The sequence below is a fragment of the Sturnus vulgaris genome, chromosome 16 (genome assembly GCF_052056855.1).
Source record: "Sturnus vulgaris isolate bStuVul1 chromosome 16, bStuVul1.hap1, whole genome shotgun sequence".
NCBI classification, from domain to species: Eukaryota; Metazoa; Chordata; class Aves; order Passeriformes; family Sturnidae; genus Sturnus; species Sturnus vulgaris.
The window spans coordinates 10,457,168-10,474,012 of record NC_142258.1 but is presented as its reverse complement, the minus strand read 5'-3'; the positions used below and the strand labels follow the sequence as shown (position 1 = coordinate 10,474,012).

Below are 16,845 nucleotides of genomic sequence, written 5' to 3'. Positions count from 1 at the left end.
CCACCATATCTTCCTCCCAGGTTCATTTTTACTAGATTAAACAAATTCAACTTGCCTCATCTCCTGGAGGTGAGACTTTCTTTCCCTGGTCACTGAAGTAACTAATTTCTAAGCTCATTACAGGATCAGGGCTTTTTAGAAGGTGGGAGACTAATTGCAGACAGTATTCCAGAAATTTCTCTATTTCCTGCATAGTGAAGTTGTCTCTATTTCTAATAGCTGCAATAACAGAAATTAAATACAGTAACATTCTGGCCCAAAAACTTTTACTGCATTCAGCCAGTCCTTAACAAGATATTACAGATATTTTTCCTAAAATATGTATTTCTACAGCCTCAAAGACGATACATTTATATATATACATAAAATTACTTCAAGCTACAAAATTAATCGAGAATATTCTAAACTATAAATTGTGGTCCTGTAAACAGGCAAAGCATGTTTGGGCTGTATTTTTCATCAAAATACAATGCAATCCAGTGAATTCATCATACTTCTTTTAGCTGTAGTCTTAACCTCAGAAAATTTCCCACCCTGGTCAAGAGACATAACTAATCAAAACCTAGAATAAAAAGCCACAGTGAGCAGCACAGATTTTAATCCTATCCACCCAGTCATGGAGAGAACTGCTAAAATCTGGGTTAATCCTTCCAATCCTTAGTCAGAAATGAAAGTCTGTGCAATTGAAATAGTATGCCAGAATTAGATTTGCTTGTGCTAAGGATTTGATTAAGCCAAAAATTAAGATCTGAAATAGCTTCAGTTAAAACCAAAGGAGTGCATTTCCACTGACAGATATTATAATCCAGAAGAGTCGTTGTACTGAGACCAAACTCGTAACTCTTCTCTCCACAGGAAATTAATTTGGGACAAATCCCAGACACACTGATTTTCAGATAGTTTTGTCAAAAAAAAATTTAAAAATAAATCAGTTTTTCTCCAAAGTGATGATGACAACCACTGGACTGGAATGTCATGAATAAGGAACAATCACTAGTGAGGAAGACAACCAAAAAGAGACAATTACTTATATTGATCTTAATATGAAGCAGATTCTCACAAACACTGGCAATTTTAACTACTTAAATTTGTTACTGCACTCAAAAACATGACATATCCATTAGATATAAAATATGCATCCCATATTTATCTACCTATATTGGGCAGAGGATTGACTTTATTTTCAGCAAACTGAGAGATTACACAGGTCAACAAAGGAAATTTTAAAAATGAAGAAGGGAGGTTACCACTCTCCCAGGAGCCACTTCACTTGAAGCCTTTCCATCATCTGATTAAAGCCTGCACAAATCTAAAATATTACCAATAGTCTGCATTTGGTGCTGCTGCAAGTCTCCAGGCTTGTGTACACACAATTTAAGTCAAGGCTGAATTTTATGGCTGTTTTCTTGTTGGAGTTACATGAGAGATCACTTCAAGACCCAGAAGACCAGTGATCCCCTTGAGCCTGCAAATGCCACGTCTGTGCACTCGTGTAACACATCACACTGTGCAGTCACCAAGGCAGGAAAAAGCAAAGTGGCAGCAAAACTCTCAGTTACAAATATTTAAGGTCTATAGTAGCAGAATAATAGAGGGAAATATTCAGTCGTATTCTCCATGTCAAGATAGCCAGAGGTTTCAAGCAGTTGCATAAGCATATTTCTGTAATCTTTGTTGCTCCAAAGCTGGAAGCTTTTACTCAGGCAAGGTTTTTTGAAGTTACTTTGGGAATGGCTCTCTGCAGATGGAAAAAACAAATGATTAAACCAGCTCAATAGGGAGCCAAGCTTACTGTACATACTTGATTTAAAAAGAAACTAAGGGAAGGGGAATTTTTTAATACAAACTAGAATGTTTATTAAGAAGGAAAATATTCCACCATCTGAGCTGAATTAGAAAAACTGTTTTAATACCAGAATTTTAAACTGGGTAAATATGCAAATGAAACCTCAAAATGACCCAGGTAAGGCAGAAACCTAACTATCAAAATGAAGCTTAAATAATTATCAGGTTTAACTCAAATAAAACCAACTAGGGTATTTCAGTAGCAATGCAGTGTATGATGAGAGAGAACACCCGAAGTGCAGCCCTTAACAAACCAAATCATTCCTCTAACTAGAGACTGCTCTGCTAAGCAGAAAATGCTTTAAGTCTATTGTGTGCTTGGCCCTTCCAAGATATCCTTCTCAGATATTACAAGACTATGTCTGCATCGTTATGGCTGTTACATAAAGAACATATTAAGCCCTTCATTAGAAAGGAAAAACCCCCTTCATTATCTCTTTACATGGCAGCATTCAAATCTTCAGGAAAAGCAATTAAATAAGCATTAAAGGACTAATTATTTAAAGCATTTGCTTACTTTGCACTTGCTCTTCATCCTTTATTTCCCAATGAAATCAATCACACCAAAGTCAGGATGCCACAAGCAGGATTTTTGCTTACCATGTGCACTTGTCCATGACCTGCATGCCATCTTTTCCTAGTGGCAGTTTGCTCCTCAGCTTTAAGAAATGCCTCTGCTGACCTAGAGAGCTTTTTCTGCATAATTTATTTAAAACTAAGGTTTTGCATGCCTATAACCTACTTTATACAGTTGAAAAATTGCAGTAGAGCGTAGGAAATGAGCAAAGTTCATTCTTATTTTAGCTTAAGTTTTGCACTGCTTTCAGGCAGTGTCCACTGCAGCTTAACAAATCAATAGGACCTACACTGGAATAAGGATTGCTGAGGTGGACTGTTACATTTCCTTATTGCCTGAAATATCTCCCTATTTTAAGATCTCTGCCTCATCCTGTAAAAAGGGTCAATCAAAAACCAGCTTCTCTTAAGCCAGGAAGGAACCAGAAAGAGTAACTTAAACCAATTTAAACAAGCACAGTAAAGATTGGTAAGGCTGTCAGTGACCAGTAAAGACACACACACTACAGGTGACAGCTGGGTCCACATACACTTCCTGCACATTCATTTAAATTTTTATTCAGAGATCATGTGATTTGTTTTCATGACAAATTGGGAATCTGAAAATATCTGTATACAATGAGAAGATACTGAGCAACGGTTCAGGATAACATGATTTTTTTTATTATTATTAGCACCTGTCCTAAGTCATCTATTTAGTGTCATTTGTTCACTGATCATTGGAAATATTTCAGTTACTCTTACAATATAAAATAGTGATGGATTGTAAAGAACAATAGGAATGCAAGAGATTGCAAGTCTGAAGCCTGAGAAAGATTAGAAAAGGTGTGACTTTTGATTACTTTTGCAGTTGTTAAGACTAGTAAAAAATGACAGGATAAGTATATCTGGAAAGAGCTATGAAGATCATTTTTGTCTTTACCTAACCAAAGTGTGGAGGGGATCATGTAACTTGTATTTTCACCCCACACAGAGCCAAGGCTGTCCTTGTCTGACTCTTCCCTGTGCTGTTTTCAGCTCATTTTCAACTTCAAGATCCAACCAATCCCTTAGACAACATCAGGATTTGTGTCATTCAGGATCCAGAACTTTGTTCAGTGCACATAATTACACTTTAGGTACTAAGTGTCAGTGAACCTGTGTTTCAGAACAGTCTTTTTAAAGTAACAGCACAACATACTCACATACAAGGGAGACTGCAAAATTAGCAATCACCTAACACAGTGGTAAGAAATTTGTTTTCATATTTTCTTCCTCTCATTCTGTTCTCTCCACAAGTATTATAAAGGCCCTAATGGGAGATGAAAAATTCAGATCTGAATTAAATTATAAAATGGAATTATGAATGTATTTTGAGACTCCAGTTCCTAAAAAATGCAAGGTAGTAGGCACTTCCACAAAGCACCTGAATAGAGTGAACATAGATGCATAGAAAAAAAGTATTTATAATACTACAATCAGAGAATTAGTGAAAACTCTTTCAATTTTTATAAAAATGAATGCTTACACAGAAGAGCATCAGTAGTCAGTCAAGTGCACAGCAAAACAACGAGAGAATTTTATTTCAGGAAAGCCTATAATAGACTCCCTGTCTCAGAGGTTAGACTAAAGGAAAAAAACAAGAGCAGTAGGTAAATTTCAAATTGCAGTAGAATGGATACAAGTAGACATTCCAAGACATCAATTTCCAGATGGTTAACTACAGCCCAGACTCCCCATACTGCAACAGGAAAAGCAAGCACCTCCCTGTTCAAGTATGTGCAGTAGCCAGTGAATGCAGAAGGAATGACTTTGGACTGAAAAGGATTGCCCAAAATCCCAGGTCAGGAACCCTGAAGCGATAGAGATGGAAACTGTTCAGAATTTTGAGTCATTCTGGTTTTCTCATACTGTTTTATTCACAAAAGGTCCATCAGTAATTTTTATTTCTGTTTTATCACCACATCAGTTCCCCACCAACACTGCCCTAGCTCACCTGGTTCAGTTTATACTCCTTTCCTCTATTTCCTGCCTATTAAATAGGAACAGGTTGGGCTTAAATTCATTGTTTTTACTTTGTTCTTGAGACTCCAGAGAATTTTTATTTGTGCCAATTAAGATGATTTTAGCAACAATCTTCTGTGCTGTGAAAGAGTCCCAGTATTCCTAAAATTCAGGGATAGAGAATTTCAAGCAGAGAGGTGTATTCCCTCCTACCTACCTTTGCTTCTGCTAGAAGTGAACTAAGGTAATAAATGGAAAATAAACCCCCATCCTAACTACCACGACAGTCAAGCATAAAATGGAATAGCAAATGGATGGGGGGCAGCTGAAGGCTCCATCAGGAAGGTGATTGGAAGCAGCTCTTCAGTGAAGGAGGTTAGCAGACAATGGACTGGATATGGAAAATCCAGTCTAAGAGTGGGTGAAGAAAGCAAATATTTCTTTTTACAATTTCTGTACCAATTTGCTGGTACCTAGTTAAGGAACAGTGCTATAAGTTTCACATTCTAAGCAGCTGAGCCATCCACATCTTCCTGTGGAACCCAGATTCCACAAAAGGAAATGTCAGCCTTTTTACAGATAACAGTAGTTAAATGCAGATGAAGGAGAGAGGAGACGATGGCAAACAGATCAAAACAAAATAAAAGGACAGGGTTAGCCTGTTTCCTACAAAAATAATGTGACTGCTGAAAATAAACCAGACCATCCTAAATGGTACTTGACTAGAATACAGACACTTCTCATCATTCTGGCATCTGTTTTCTTATGATGAATCCACAAGCCTTATCTCGTCCCAATTAGGTACTTCATATAGCTCTGATGCCTATGCCAACACAATTTACTCAGAACTCTTAATTAGCCTCACACACACAAAATAACATGCAATTTGTCTGGTAATTATATGTTTCTGTAACTCCTAAAAGCAACTTGTTACTTAGAACAGATTACCTTAATTCTGGTTTCCTGTCATACCTAATTGTGTTGCAAATTTTTTCAAGCTGAAAGGTGGCTATAAAATCCCTGCCCTTTCTTCTTTCATAGTGGTTCTACATACACTGTGTTTCCACTAGACACAAAATCAATGCAGTGAAAACAAAGCAGTCCTATTGCTAATTTAGTCACGTGGAAAGGCAAACTACTCAGCACAAACAGAGAAAACTTTCCATCAATAAAGTTACAGAAATCTTCAAACAAAAGTTAGGACACTAAAAGCAAACCACCACCATCAAGAAAAGAGAAAAAAGAAAAAGAAAAAAAGAAGATAAGCAGCTTTCCACTCAGCAATCCTTTGAATGAAATATGTTTACAGAAATATCTTGCTGCAACATGCACAAAAGGCAAGTTATAAATAGTCACAAACACTGAGCAGAGGCCATGGAGCAAGACCAGCACTGGTGCTCTCAGTCGTGCTGCAGCAAGGAACTTGTGACAAGAAAATGGTTCAGCCTATCTTCATGAAAAGCCTTGAAGAAAATTACTTTCCCAAACCTATGATGGAGACAGGAAGCCCAAAACACTGACTGAGGAGTCATGTGGTAATGAAGCACCACTCCAAGAGAGCTTACTCAAAACACAAATCAAGGGATGCACAGAGTTGAGATATATATGGTCTTGAGCTGAAAAAAATCTACTTTATCCAAGCTATTCCAAAATGTCTGTCCTACAGGGAAATTACACTGCTGTTAGCCAGTGCAGCACACCAAAGCACCCCCACCTGTAGGCTCCATCCCAAGGAGCAGTTAATCCATGTACTTGAAAAATATTAAAAGCAGGGACAATTACCACCTGTTTTTCTCTCACCCTTCCTTCTCCATCTTCAGCAAGGGAACCCAGGAGAAAGCAGGGAGAAGAACCTGCATGTATACCAAAAAAAACCAGACCTTGATTTCTCAGGTCTGATGAAGCCCAAATATGAAACAGAAGATGTCATACAGAAGAAATTGCAATTGTTTTGGAGCTGTCTGATGAATATTACAGTGTTTTAGTCAAATCTCATCCAGAGCCCTTTAATGTGTTTCTCAGTGTGTTACAGCCAGAAGGAGGTGTACCTCTGCCCTGCATTCACCCCTGTCCAAAAACATGTTAATCTTGCTAAGCAAGATTGACCAATGTGCAACCAAATGGAGTTACTGCCATGCTCTAGAAGTTTACGACCAGTCTGGCCTCAGATGTGTTACTGGATTTCCTAATTTTACTTCAATCTCTGTAGCTGTCAAAGAGAAGAACAGAAAAGAAATGGATTACACAAACCATCTACATATACACATTTATGAATGATTTCTTTAATCCACAAGTGAAGCTGAAAGAATCAGTATGCAAATAAAAACTTAGTCACAAATTTGGACTAGAAACTGTTCCTTTTTCAAGAGGTTTAAATCATTCACAAAGGTTGATCAGGGAACCTCATTTACCCCTCAGCCCAGGAACCCTCATGGCTGAGTCCCAGACAGGACAGACCTTTCTCCAGAGGAATTTTGCTCTTCCCCAAATAACAGACAACTTGTACATCTAGAATATCCTCCTGCCTCCAAATACTTTTGATCACTTAAGCTTTATGTGTATGGAATGTACAGGAAAAAAAATGCTATAGGGAAAGGAGACAATATTCACTGCATATCATAAACTTACAGCTGCTGGGCACCAACCAACCTCCACCAGCAACCTGGAACATCACATTTGCATATCAGCAAAACTCATTTTCCTGTTGGTTGTTCAGCTTTTATACTACATGTCTTCTGAATACTTCAGTTTCTCTCCAAAACATTCCCTCTCCTAACTAACCAATTTTATTTCCAGTTCTGCTTTCACAGAGCCTGCGAGTTTCACTTTTTCCCTGGCCCAGATATTAAGTCTCAGGATAGAGGAAGCTACATCCTCCATTTACTGAAGGGCACAAAACATTTTCCTTGAAAGAGTGGGAAGACCAGACCATAACCCATGAGCAGCAATGTCTCTCCAAGGCCATGAGAGCCCCAGCTGGGTGTCCCCTGGAGAAGCCAGAGGGGCCTGGGAGTGATTGCACTGCAGACCCAGAGCTCTGCACTCAGGGAATTAAACCACGTGCAGTTTTACAAACTGTGCCTCCAGCTTCTGCACCTCCATTGCAAGCACAGGGGTTTTCTCCTAAGGACATTAAGTCTAAATCTAATATAAATAGCCAATGATGCTGCAGCAGCTTTATGTATTTATTTCAGTGAAGTACAGAAGAAAATATCTCAAGGATTTAAACAAACAATATGGTGACAGATGGTGTGGAGACAATCCAGGCTGGGCTCCCTCAGTAAAATCCACACAACTTCATAGCTCCAGGGAAGAGTAGAGGAGGAAGGAGGAGGGAAGAGGAGAAGAGGAAGAGTACACACAAACCAGATGACCACAGATTTGTAAAAAATAAAAGCTACAGCCTGCAAAGATTTTCTGTGCATCTATACAAAGCCCTTTGTACCACTGCCATGTAGGCAAATCTATCCTACAAACTTCCAAGAAGGATCAAAAAAATTATTAAAAAATTCTTCAAATTAAATTGTTAGTTCAAATAAGTGACAAAACACACTAATGAACTGTCTATTCAAATACTCTAAGCATCCTCAAAAATAATTAATAGATGAAACAAAAAATGTGTTTGACATTATATCAAAGCCCTTCTGTTTTGTACACTGCATCATTTTATACTTTCAGGTATATTCTCTGGATATATTCCAATTGCCAGAAACTTGTTATCTATTTTGTAATAGCTTATAATTATTTTATAGCTTAAAAGAAATCATGTTTAATTTTCTATTTGAGAAGGTTCTTGGGAAAAAAATTCCAAAGATGCCACCAGGAATTTCTGCAAGCAGAAAATCATGCTGAAGGTCTTGTGTCCTACTTTCACAGCCCAGGAGTCTGCTGTGCTGTAATTACCCATAAGCAGGCAATGGTTTGGAGAGAATGCATGGATGATCTACAACAGGGATTTACTAGCAGTTTTAAGATGTTGTTGCTCAAAACAAAGATCCTTAAGGATTTCTATTTACAAGAACTGTAAGAACAGTCTGAAGAGAAAGAAAACAGTACCTTTGCAGTAAGCTACATATTTTCATCTCAAAGGACTAAAGGGAAGCCAAACACTCCTCTCTCCTAAATGGTGTATAGAAATCAAGCCTGCACCCTCAGCTCAGCTGCAAATTTAAGCAAGTTAAAATATCAGGAACTTACCCACACCTAAACTTCATGAAAAATCAATCAAATTCAAGACTTCCATTTCCTACAACCTGTTCATTAGTTACTGAAATTCCTAATCTTTTCAAAATTACTTTCCTTCTACTTTGGAAAAATACAGTAAATATCCCTCCCTTGAGCTCCATAAGAGTGACAGTTCAAGTCTACTCTTGCAGTATTCCAGAAATTCATCCATGTTTTCCTTCACTGAATTAAGAGGGATAAACTTACATGGACAAGAGAATGAGAAATAATATAACCACCTCAGAAATTGGTAAGGAAACTCTTTAGAGAAAGGAGCAGGAGAGAGCAAGAAAGCAAAGCTCACATCATTAGTATAATGCTCCTCTGGGTTCCAAGACCCAGCTTTAAGCAGCAAACACTCCCAGCCATGCCAGTACAGGAATAACAATGTCTAAGGCAGGCACAGCACTGCCTCCTGAGGAGGAAAACACCGAATATTGTATGCACTCACTGAACTCAGCAGGACAAATCTCAGGCACATTTTCAACCATGTAATACCACTGATTACTGCATGTGTGTGCAAAAAGTCCTACCACAGATTGCCTTCTAGGTCTAAAGAGCTTATGGGTGTGCAAGGCTTTCTTACAGCTACATATAGATTGGCTTTCATGGATATGGACAAGTAAACACAGATTTGCAAAGAGGTCAGTGCTACACTTCTACTGCAGCTCAAAATAAAAATTAGAATATCTGTAGGTTATTCTTCCTATCGGGGCCTTCATACAAATCAAATTCAATTGCTTCTTTAAATGAGTCAGAAGCTGGAAATATTGTGTGCAACAGACTATGTAGTAGTGCAAGCTACTATGTCTAGACCTGAAACAGCAGCTATATGAATACTGATATTTTTGCACTAAAGTACTTATTAACCTATGGTTTAATCTTCCAGTCTTTTACAGTAACAAAGCCAAAGTGAACATCATGCTCAGACACATAGTGCCATACACATCAGCCACCAGTAAGGGCAGGAATGACAAGTCGCTATTATAGAAAATCGTAAATTTACAGTTTTCTATAATAAAATACAGAACTGCTTTTACGAGCCAACTAAACAGGCTGGACAGAAATCTACGTATGCATATGGCAGCCATATGAATTAATGAGCACATTCTATGTAGTATGACCTCCAGAAAAGATTCTACAATAAAAAACAAATACAACACCCCCTGCCATCCATCAAACAATTTTGAAAGCATTAAGAGTTGAAGCACACTTACACATAGTACAAAAGTTAAGTGTGGCTTTTGAACCTTTTTGGTCCTTTAGAGAATCACTGTGCCATGGAGACATTTGGCAAAGAAGCTGGAGGACGTGTGGAAGAACTTTAGGATCGTCAACAAATTCAGGCACAGATAAGGGATCATAAATGCTCCAGAGCCAGAGTCTGGATGGGCTCTGATCACAGCTGCTTAGAGCTCTGGTTTGCACAAGTGCAGCACAGTTTTTTGCCTCTTAAATGAGCTAAAACAGAGCAATTCCAGCTATACTTCTAATGAGGTGAAAATGACAAGTAAGCAAACATCTGCAAGAATTCCGCTAAAGTACCTAAAAAATCACCACCAAAAGAACGAAAGATTTCAAAGCACAGTTTCACTCCGCGCTTGTTAGCATTGAGAAGCCTTGTTTCTGAACGATGCCGGCAGTGCTCCGGGGCTCGGGGGGCCCATGGGATGGGCTGAACATGAGTCAGCAGTGCTCCCTTTCGGTGGCACCGCCGGGCGAGGCTGCGGCAGCAGCGGCACCGCAGCTGCTCCACGAGCCCGGATCCGCCGTCCCCTGTCCTGCCTGGGGTCTCCCCATACAAGACACCAATACATCCAAGCGAGTCCAAAGACTGCGAGTGCAAGTAAGGACGGAAGGAACCTTTTCCCCAGGAAAGCGACAGGTAAGAGCGCTGTAATTGCAGCCTACAACTGCACTGAGACAGAGTTGGACTCAGACTCACAGCAAAAGAACAAAAGCCTGTGGTTTCAAAGGAAATTCTAATGAGATATTTGCATGGTGAGAGAGGTTAATTACGGAAACAGATTGCTCAGAAAGGTTGTGGTACCTACTTCCAGGAAGGTATTCAAAACTTGACTGGATGATGTGATTACAATATTAGCTCATCACAGAGTTAGGGCTGGGTTAGACAACCTCCAGCAAGCCTGTCTAACCTCCAGGGCTCTCATAGAATCATCATGCAATAATACATGGTACTTACCTTTTGGAAATCAGTTCGTTATTTTGCATAACATTTCCAGACCTGTTTCAAGAAGTATCACTTTATGATAGCCCTTCTGAAAAATTACCCTCACCTTTAACACTTCTTTACTATGTTATAACTGTGAGTGCTTTCACAACAATAAAATGCCTCAAATTGTGTCTTTCAGAAAGACTTCTAGAAAGATTTAGGTTTGCAGTACGCAAAGGCAGTATGGCTCAAAGACACTAAATATTCCCGGACATATTTACAATACACAGGGATATTTTTTCCCGCATATGAAAAAGCAAGTCTTTTAGCATTGACACACAACTAACCATGATGTTCTGTTTTTTAAAAAAGTATCACAAATACTATCATTATAATCATAGCATGTGATGAAACAAAGGTAACTATGTTTGAAACCAAATGCTCAAGTCAGAAAACAGTTCCTAAGTAATGTTTGTGTTGAGATGTCTCAAATGTCAAGAGATACAAGATGAATAAACAGCCAGCCTGTTTTCAGCATCCTCCAAGGGATGCTGATGCACAGCAGGCTGGCACAGATGCCCCAGACAATTCTCTTCTTGTTTCAGTAGACCATCCCACATCTGAATATGTTTGAAGTGTGTGGCAGAATTGGGGACCAAAGCCAAGAAGCAGTTCATTGGCAGGAGAGTTCCTGCCAAGAGCAGGTGATAAAATCAGCTGGAGCAGAGCATGTGGCACTGTCTGAAGGGTATCTCTGCAGCACAGTCAGGATCAGGTAAGTGCCATGCAACCCCAGGTGTCCCATTGGTTTGCTGGTAGGGTTTGGACAGCTGATGTCAGGTAAAAATAGATCAGCGAGGCTCAGAAAACATTCCAGTTTGGTTGGCTTCACATGCCTGTCTAGTTTCCATGTCTGAATCATGCAAAATCTCTCCTCAAATGGCGCAGGCAAACTCTGAGCAAACTGGAGCAGAGCTGGGCTGGCGAAGGAGGCAGTCTAGACAGCACACCACTCACCCCAGATGTTTAGACAGGGACTCAGTGCTTCAAAAACTGTATGTCCTGCATTAATCACTGCAAACTCCAAATGTGGCCATACCTCATCCTTAGAAATACAGAACACCTCTTTTTATTTTTACAGATATGGCTCTTCAGTCAAGATTCACATTGACATAATATTTATTAGCCACAGAGAATATGGTAGCTTATCTCCTCTGAGTCATTCAGTGAAGTTTTCAGCAGTATAGAACATTATAGATGAGTTCTCATTTCTGTACCTCAGTTTAGTTGAGTTCAGCATCACATCACCTGGCACAGAAATCATTCAATAAGGACATAAATGAAACGGCTTTATTAGAGTGCCAGAGCACTATATCCACAAGCAGGAGTGGGACAAGGCACCTTTTGCATAGCCAGGCATCTCAATGAATGTGACAAAGCAAGAGACTCACAATAATCTTCACAAGTCAGCCAACACCTTTGTGTGCCAGCTAAAATCCTGACAGTGACTTGAAAGATTTTATATTTGCAATCCTTCTCCCTCAGATTTCCTCTCCCCACCTTTATGACAGCACAGTGAATTTCAACTTCATCTCCCAGGAATTCACTCCTAAATGAATGGTTAATAGAGTGACACATCCAAGTCTCATTACTGCAATGTTCCAAACCCTGTTGCAAGACATTGCACATTGGAAAGGTCAGGTTAAAAATTAAGGCAATATTAGTTACATGAACAAACAATTCCTTCGGCCAATTCAAGCTACTGAAGGCTGCTCTGTTAGATTGTTTTACCACACAAAAGACAATTTTGATTTCCCAAATGGAAATCTTAGAAGCTAAATTTCAGCAGGAAAGTTTGCTAAGGAAACTTTGATAACTTTCATAAAATAAAAGACAGCAATACAATAATGATAATATTAGCATACAGTGAAAATAGTAGTAATTTACTGAGACAAAAAAAAAAAAAATCAGACTGTTTAATTTTCTAGCAGCTCTTATATAAAAAAGTAAAAATAGACCTGTATCAGTAACATCCTGTATCTGCTACCAAGAGTGAAGATGATTCTGTAAGGATTTCTTCCAATGTTTCATTACTTAGCCCTGGCTGGGATCTTCAAGTGTTCTTACACTGGCAAAGACAGCTAAGTGAAGTATGTATCAAATGAAAGCACTAAATACATATAAACCCAGCTTTAACAGACAAGTAAATCTGCCCTGCAATTTAAAAGCACATAAAATAACTGCCTCTGTAATTTGGTCACTGCAATTGCATTTAAGATAGCAGCATTGACTGTAATGATCCTTCTGTATAAATCAAGATGTCAAAGCCAAAGTTATAGCATCTCTGCTATAACTGAGTACTTACTGTGCCCCCCTTGTATGACAAGTTCTAAACGAAGATCATTTAAAATACCCAGAGTAACAGACCTCTTACCCCAATGAAAAAAAAAAGTCTTTTCCAGAGGTAAAAAGTTTCCAAAGTTCAAAGCTGATTCCTTAGTCATAACTAATCCTTCTTCTTTTTCCCCCCATTACTTCAGAAAATAATATATCTAGTCCACTTCCTTTTCAGATGTGTTCAGAGAGCCCTTTACTAATCAAAAGTCACTCATAAGAAATAATAATAGTCAATGAATAGGGAACCCTAAAGTATGGAAATATCAGGAAATAAGTTACCATTAACATTAAAGACCCTCATGAGCTGGCAAACCAGTGACTTCCCACATGTGCACTCTCTCGTTGAGCTGTCCTCAGCCCAGTGGGAGCTCCTCTGACTCTCAGGCGAGGCAGAGTCCCCAGCAGAGCTCAGCCCCGCACTAAGTGCCTGTTTCAGGAACAGCCTCACAACATCAGTGCTGCAGTGCCAGCAACGAGTTCTTAAAAAGTGTTACAACGTGAAGAACTTGAGACAGGAGTCGCTTTTGCTCTTCCAGTCTCACAACAGATTACATAAAAATATGTTTTCCAACAAAACCATTTGTCATTATCTCCAGATTTCAGATAACCCCCTACTGGATTTTCATGAACTACGGTAGCAAAGTAGAAGCATCCAGTTAGCCAAAATCTAATTCCATAAATCTTTGAAATGCAGTTGGTTCAAGTGTGCAGACACTGTAGTGGATCACTAAAGTCTGGCTTATTATTGTCCTATTATTACTGTTGCACCCAAATATATTCATTCAGGTCTACTGCTTGCTATTTCTTACAAGCACCACAGAGCATCTGCTTATAGTTTTACATCTTATCCTCAAAATCATTTAATGAGCCTACTATTATGAGGCTATTTTTACATTTATTGATCATATTAGCTATTAAAGTTTTTTAACTGACCATCATTCCATATGCTGGAGAGTAATATCTCATTAGGGCTGCTTTTATAATGCTAGAAAGTTGAGTTTCAGGCATGAGCCCCAAAATATTTCTGCATATTTGATGCGCCATCAATAAAGACACCATTATGAATACTTTGTTTCTTTTTTTAAGTACAAAGAAACAATTAAGAGCACCTTTTTTTCCACTGCTTGTAGCAATTATTCATGATAGAGACCAATGCAAAGAAGTACATTAGAATACCAAGAGCTCTTAATAAATCTTCCTACCTTATCTGCCATTATCATGGAGGCCCCGCCATGAATTCCAAGAATTGGAATAGAAGTCTGAGATGAAATAAAATCCAAAATCTGAGCTACTGCCTCCTGATCAGTGTCATCTCCAAAAACCACTCCATGGATCTTGGTGCCCGACATCAAGTCACAAACATGTGTTATGATGCTCTTAGGGTCAGTCTGGTTCACAAGAAGGGTCACTACATTGATATCAACAGTCAGGTCTGCTGACATTTCCCTGGTCCAGAGAGCTCTGATATCTCTCTCTGTTATATACTTGGTCCTTCCCAGAATCACTGCAATGTTCAGGATGGGATAGTTTTTCTCTGCTCCACGAACAAGATCCAAAGGTGCCAGAAGAGCTTGGAGTACCAGGAGAGCACAGCCAATTTTCCTCATCTTTGCCAGCTTTATCCCCTGTAAAAGCGATCACAATGTATAAGAAGAACATAGAGAAATATATATATACTGTATATCTTCAAAGAAGGTTTTAAACAGAAAGCTTCTGGGCATAATGCAAACTTTAGCAGCTTTATATAATGCATCCTTCACCTTAGTTCCAAGTCAAGCCTCTTATATCCTATCAAAAACTTGGCTTGATAACGACAGTATTACAGCTGGTCTTCCACAAGCAAGGCAAAAACTGTATAAGTTCAGAGAAAAGACCCATTAACATTCTTTCTGGATAGCCAACAAAATTAAAATGACTGACATCGTTAAAAAAAATACATTATCATCCTTCTCTCTAACCTTGCTGTGCTAAAATAAGTAAAAGAAATCTTTTTCCATCCAGAATATTTTCCTTCATCCTGAACATCTATTTCAACTTTAGTCACGGTCTAGCAGAGAGGTATTTCAGCTCAAAATGAGAGAAGTGAGCCAGAGGTCTGCTGGAAACCCCAGTCCACATACTCCATACATCTCACAGCATTCCAAACCCATGCTGTTTTATTTCTGAGGATCTCTCCTAGGCAGCCGCTGCTTAAGGAAACCTACTGCATTTCTGGAACAGATTCAAAAGCACAATATTCTATCTTAATTCTTTTCTGTCCTCTCATGCAGCATTCAGAACTTGAGCATCTCAGAACTGCTGATCTCGGACACAAAGTTGTCCCCAGAGTTGAAGGGGAGGGTGTTCCATAAATGAGCATCACTGCATTGGTTACCTCATGTCGTCACTGAATCTCTGTAGGGGGCTGAATATAGAGACGGAGTAGGACGGGGAGAGAGATGAGCCACAGAAGGGATCTGAACTATCTGAAGGAGGCAGAAGGAGAGCAGGTCTGACTCTGCAAGACCTCCTCCTGTTTCCGTGCCCCGAGGGATTTCCACCCCCATAACTGGCTGCGCTAGCTGCAGGAAGGGAGTCCCTGTGCCACATAAAGCCAAGCTTGTTGCAAAGCGTCACGCAGAACACACAAGCGGGGCTGTCCAATCAGGGGTAGCATTTTTCACATCTCCCCTCTCATCTGCCAGCCCTATCTCCATCCTCGGTCAGAGCCGTCTGCTGCTGAAACACGCAGCCAGACAGGGCTTAGAGCATCACCACCTCCTCTCGGGGCACACAGGAGACGAGCACTCGACAGAGCATTTAACTGCGCTCCGGTGCCGCTGTGCTGCCCGATTCGCTGCGTGCCAGGCTCCCACCGAGCGCGGTGCGGCAGCGAACTGCAATGCCTCGGCTTCCCCCCGAGCCCGAGAGAGGCTCAGGGTCCCCGTGGGGGGCTCCGAGCCCCGGCTGCGCGTCCCCAGCTCCGAGCCCCCCGCGGGCGCGCCACACTGCCCGCTGCGGGAGCGCGCCCCGGGAGCGCGCCCCGCCGGGCCGGCCGCGGCGCGAGGGCGCCCCCTGCGGGCGCGGGGCCGCACGTACCCAGCGCCTCAGGAGACGGAGCGGCGGCGGCTGCCGGAGGTGCCGGTGCTGCCGGAGGTGCCGGTGCTGCCGGTGCTGCTGTCGGTGTCGCTGCAGGACATGTCGCGACCGCGGGCATGTCGCGCCCCTCGCTGCCCGGGCTCAGGGGCGGCCTCCGCGCCGCTGGCCGCACGCGTGATCCCCGCCGCAGCCTGCGAGCGACATCGCATCCCGGGAGGGCAGCTACGTGGACAGGGAGACAGGCAAGGGGGGGCTGGACACAGGAGGGACGGGACGGGACAGCGAGGGGAGAAGAGGAGACGAGGAGAAGCCGTTAGTCAGGCTGCGGGTTTGACAGGAGAAAAGAAATATACTTCAATCGCATGGGGTATGTGAATGGAGATAAAGTGACTACACTCAAAAGTTCCCCCCTTCACTTAGATTTCAGCTCTTTGCTAAAAGCAGCTCCGTGAGCCTTCAGCTGTCCGGGATACGTCCCTCATCTTATCCAGGTCAGGAAAATCCTGGGCTCTCAACTGCCCGTTTGCTTCCAAGTGAGATGGACGGGTCTGGGCTCTAAGGGAAGAGAC

At 40.8% G+C, this 16,845-nt stretch overlaps 1 protein-coding gene across 3 annotated transcripts in view; it reads right to left on the bottom strand.

Moving 5' to 3' along the window:
• The window catches only part of GRIN2A (glutamate ionotropic receptor NMDA type subunit 2A), a 165,243-nt gene extending 148,885 nt beyond the window's left edge, over positions 1–16,358 (bottom strand). For all 3 annotated transcript variants that reach the window (XM_088174458.1, XM_088174459.1, XM_088174460.1), the window contains exons 1-2: positions 16,277–16,358; positions 14,401–14,823 (exon numbers count right to left, since the gene is read on the bottom strand). In XM_088174458.1, coding sequence (XP_088030584.1) covers positions 14,401–14,805 — 405 coding nt within the window. In that variant the 5' untranslated portion in view covers positions 14,806–14,823; positions 16,277–16,358. The remainder of the gene's footprint in view (positions 1–14,400; positions 14,824–16,276) is intronic.
• Positions 16,359–16,845: the final 487 nt, after the last annotated feature.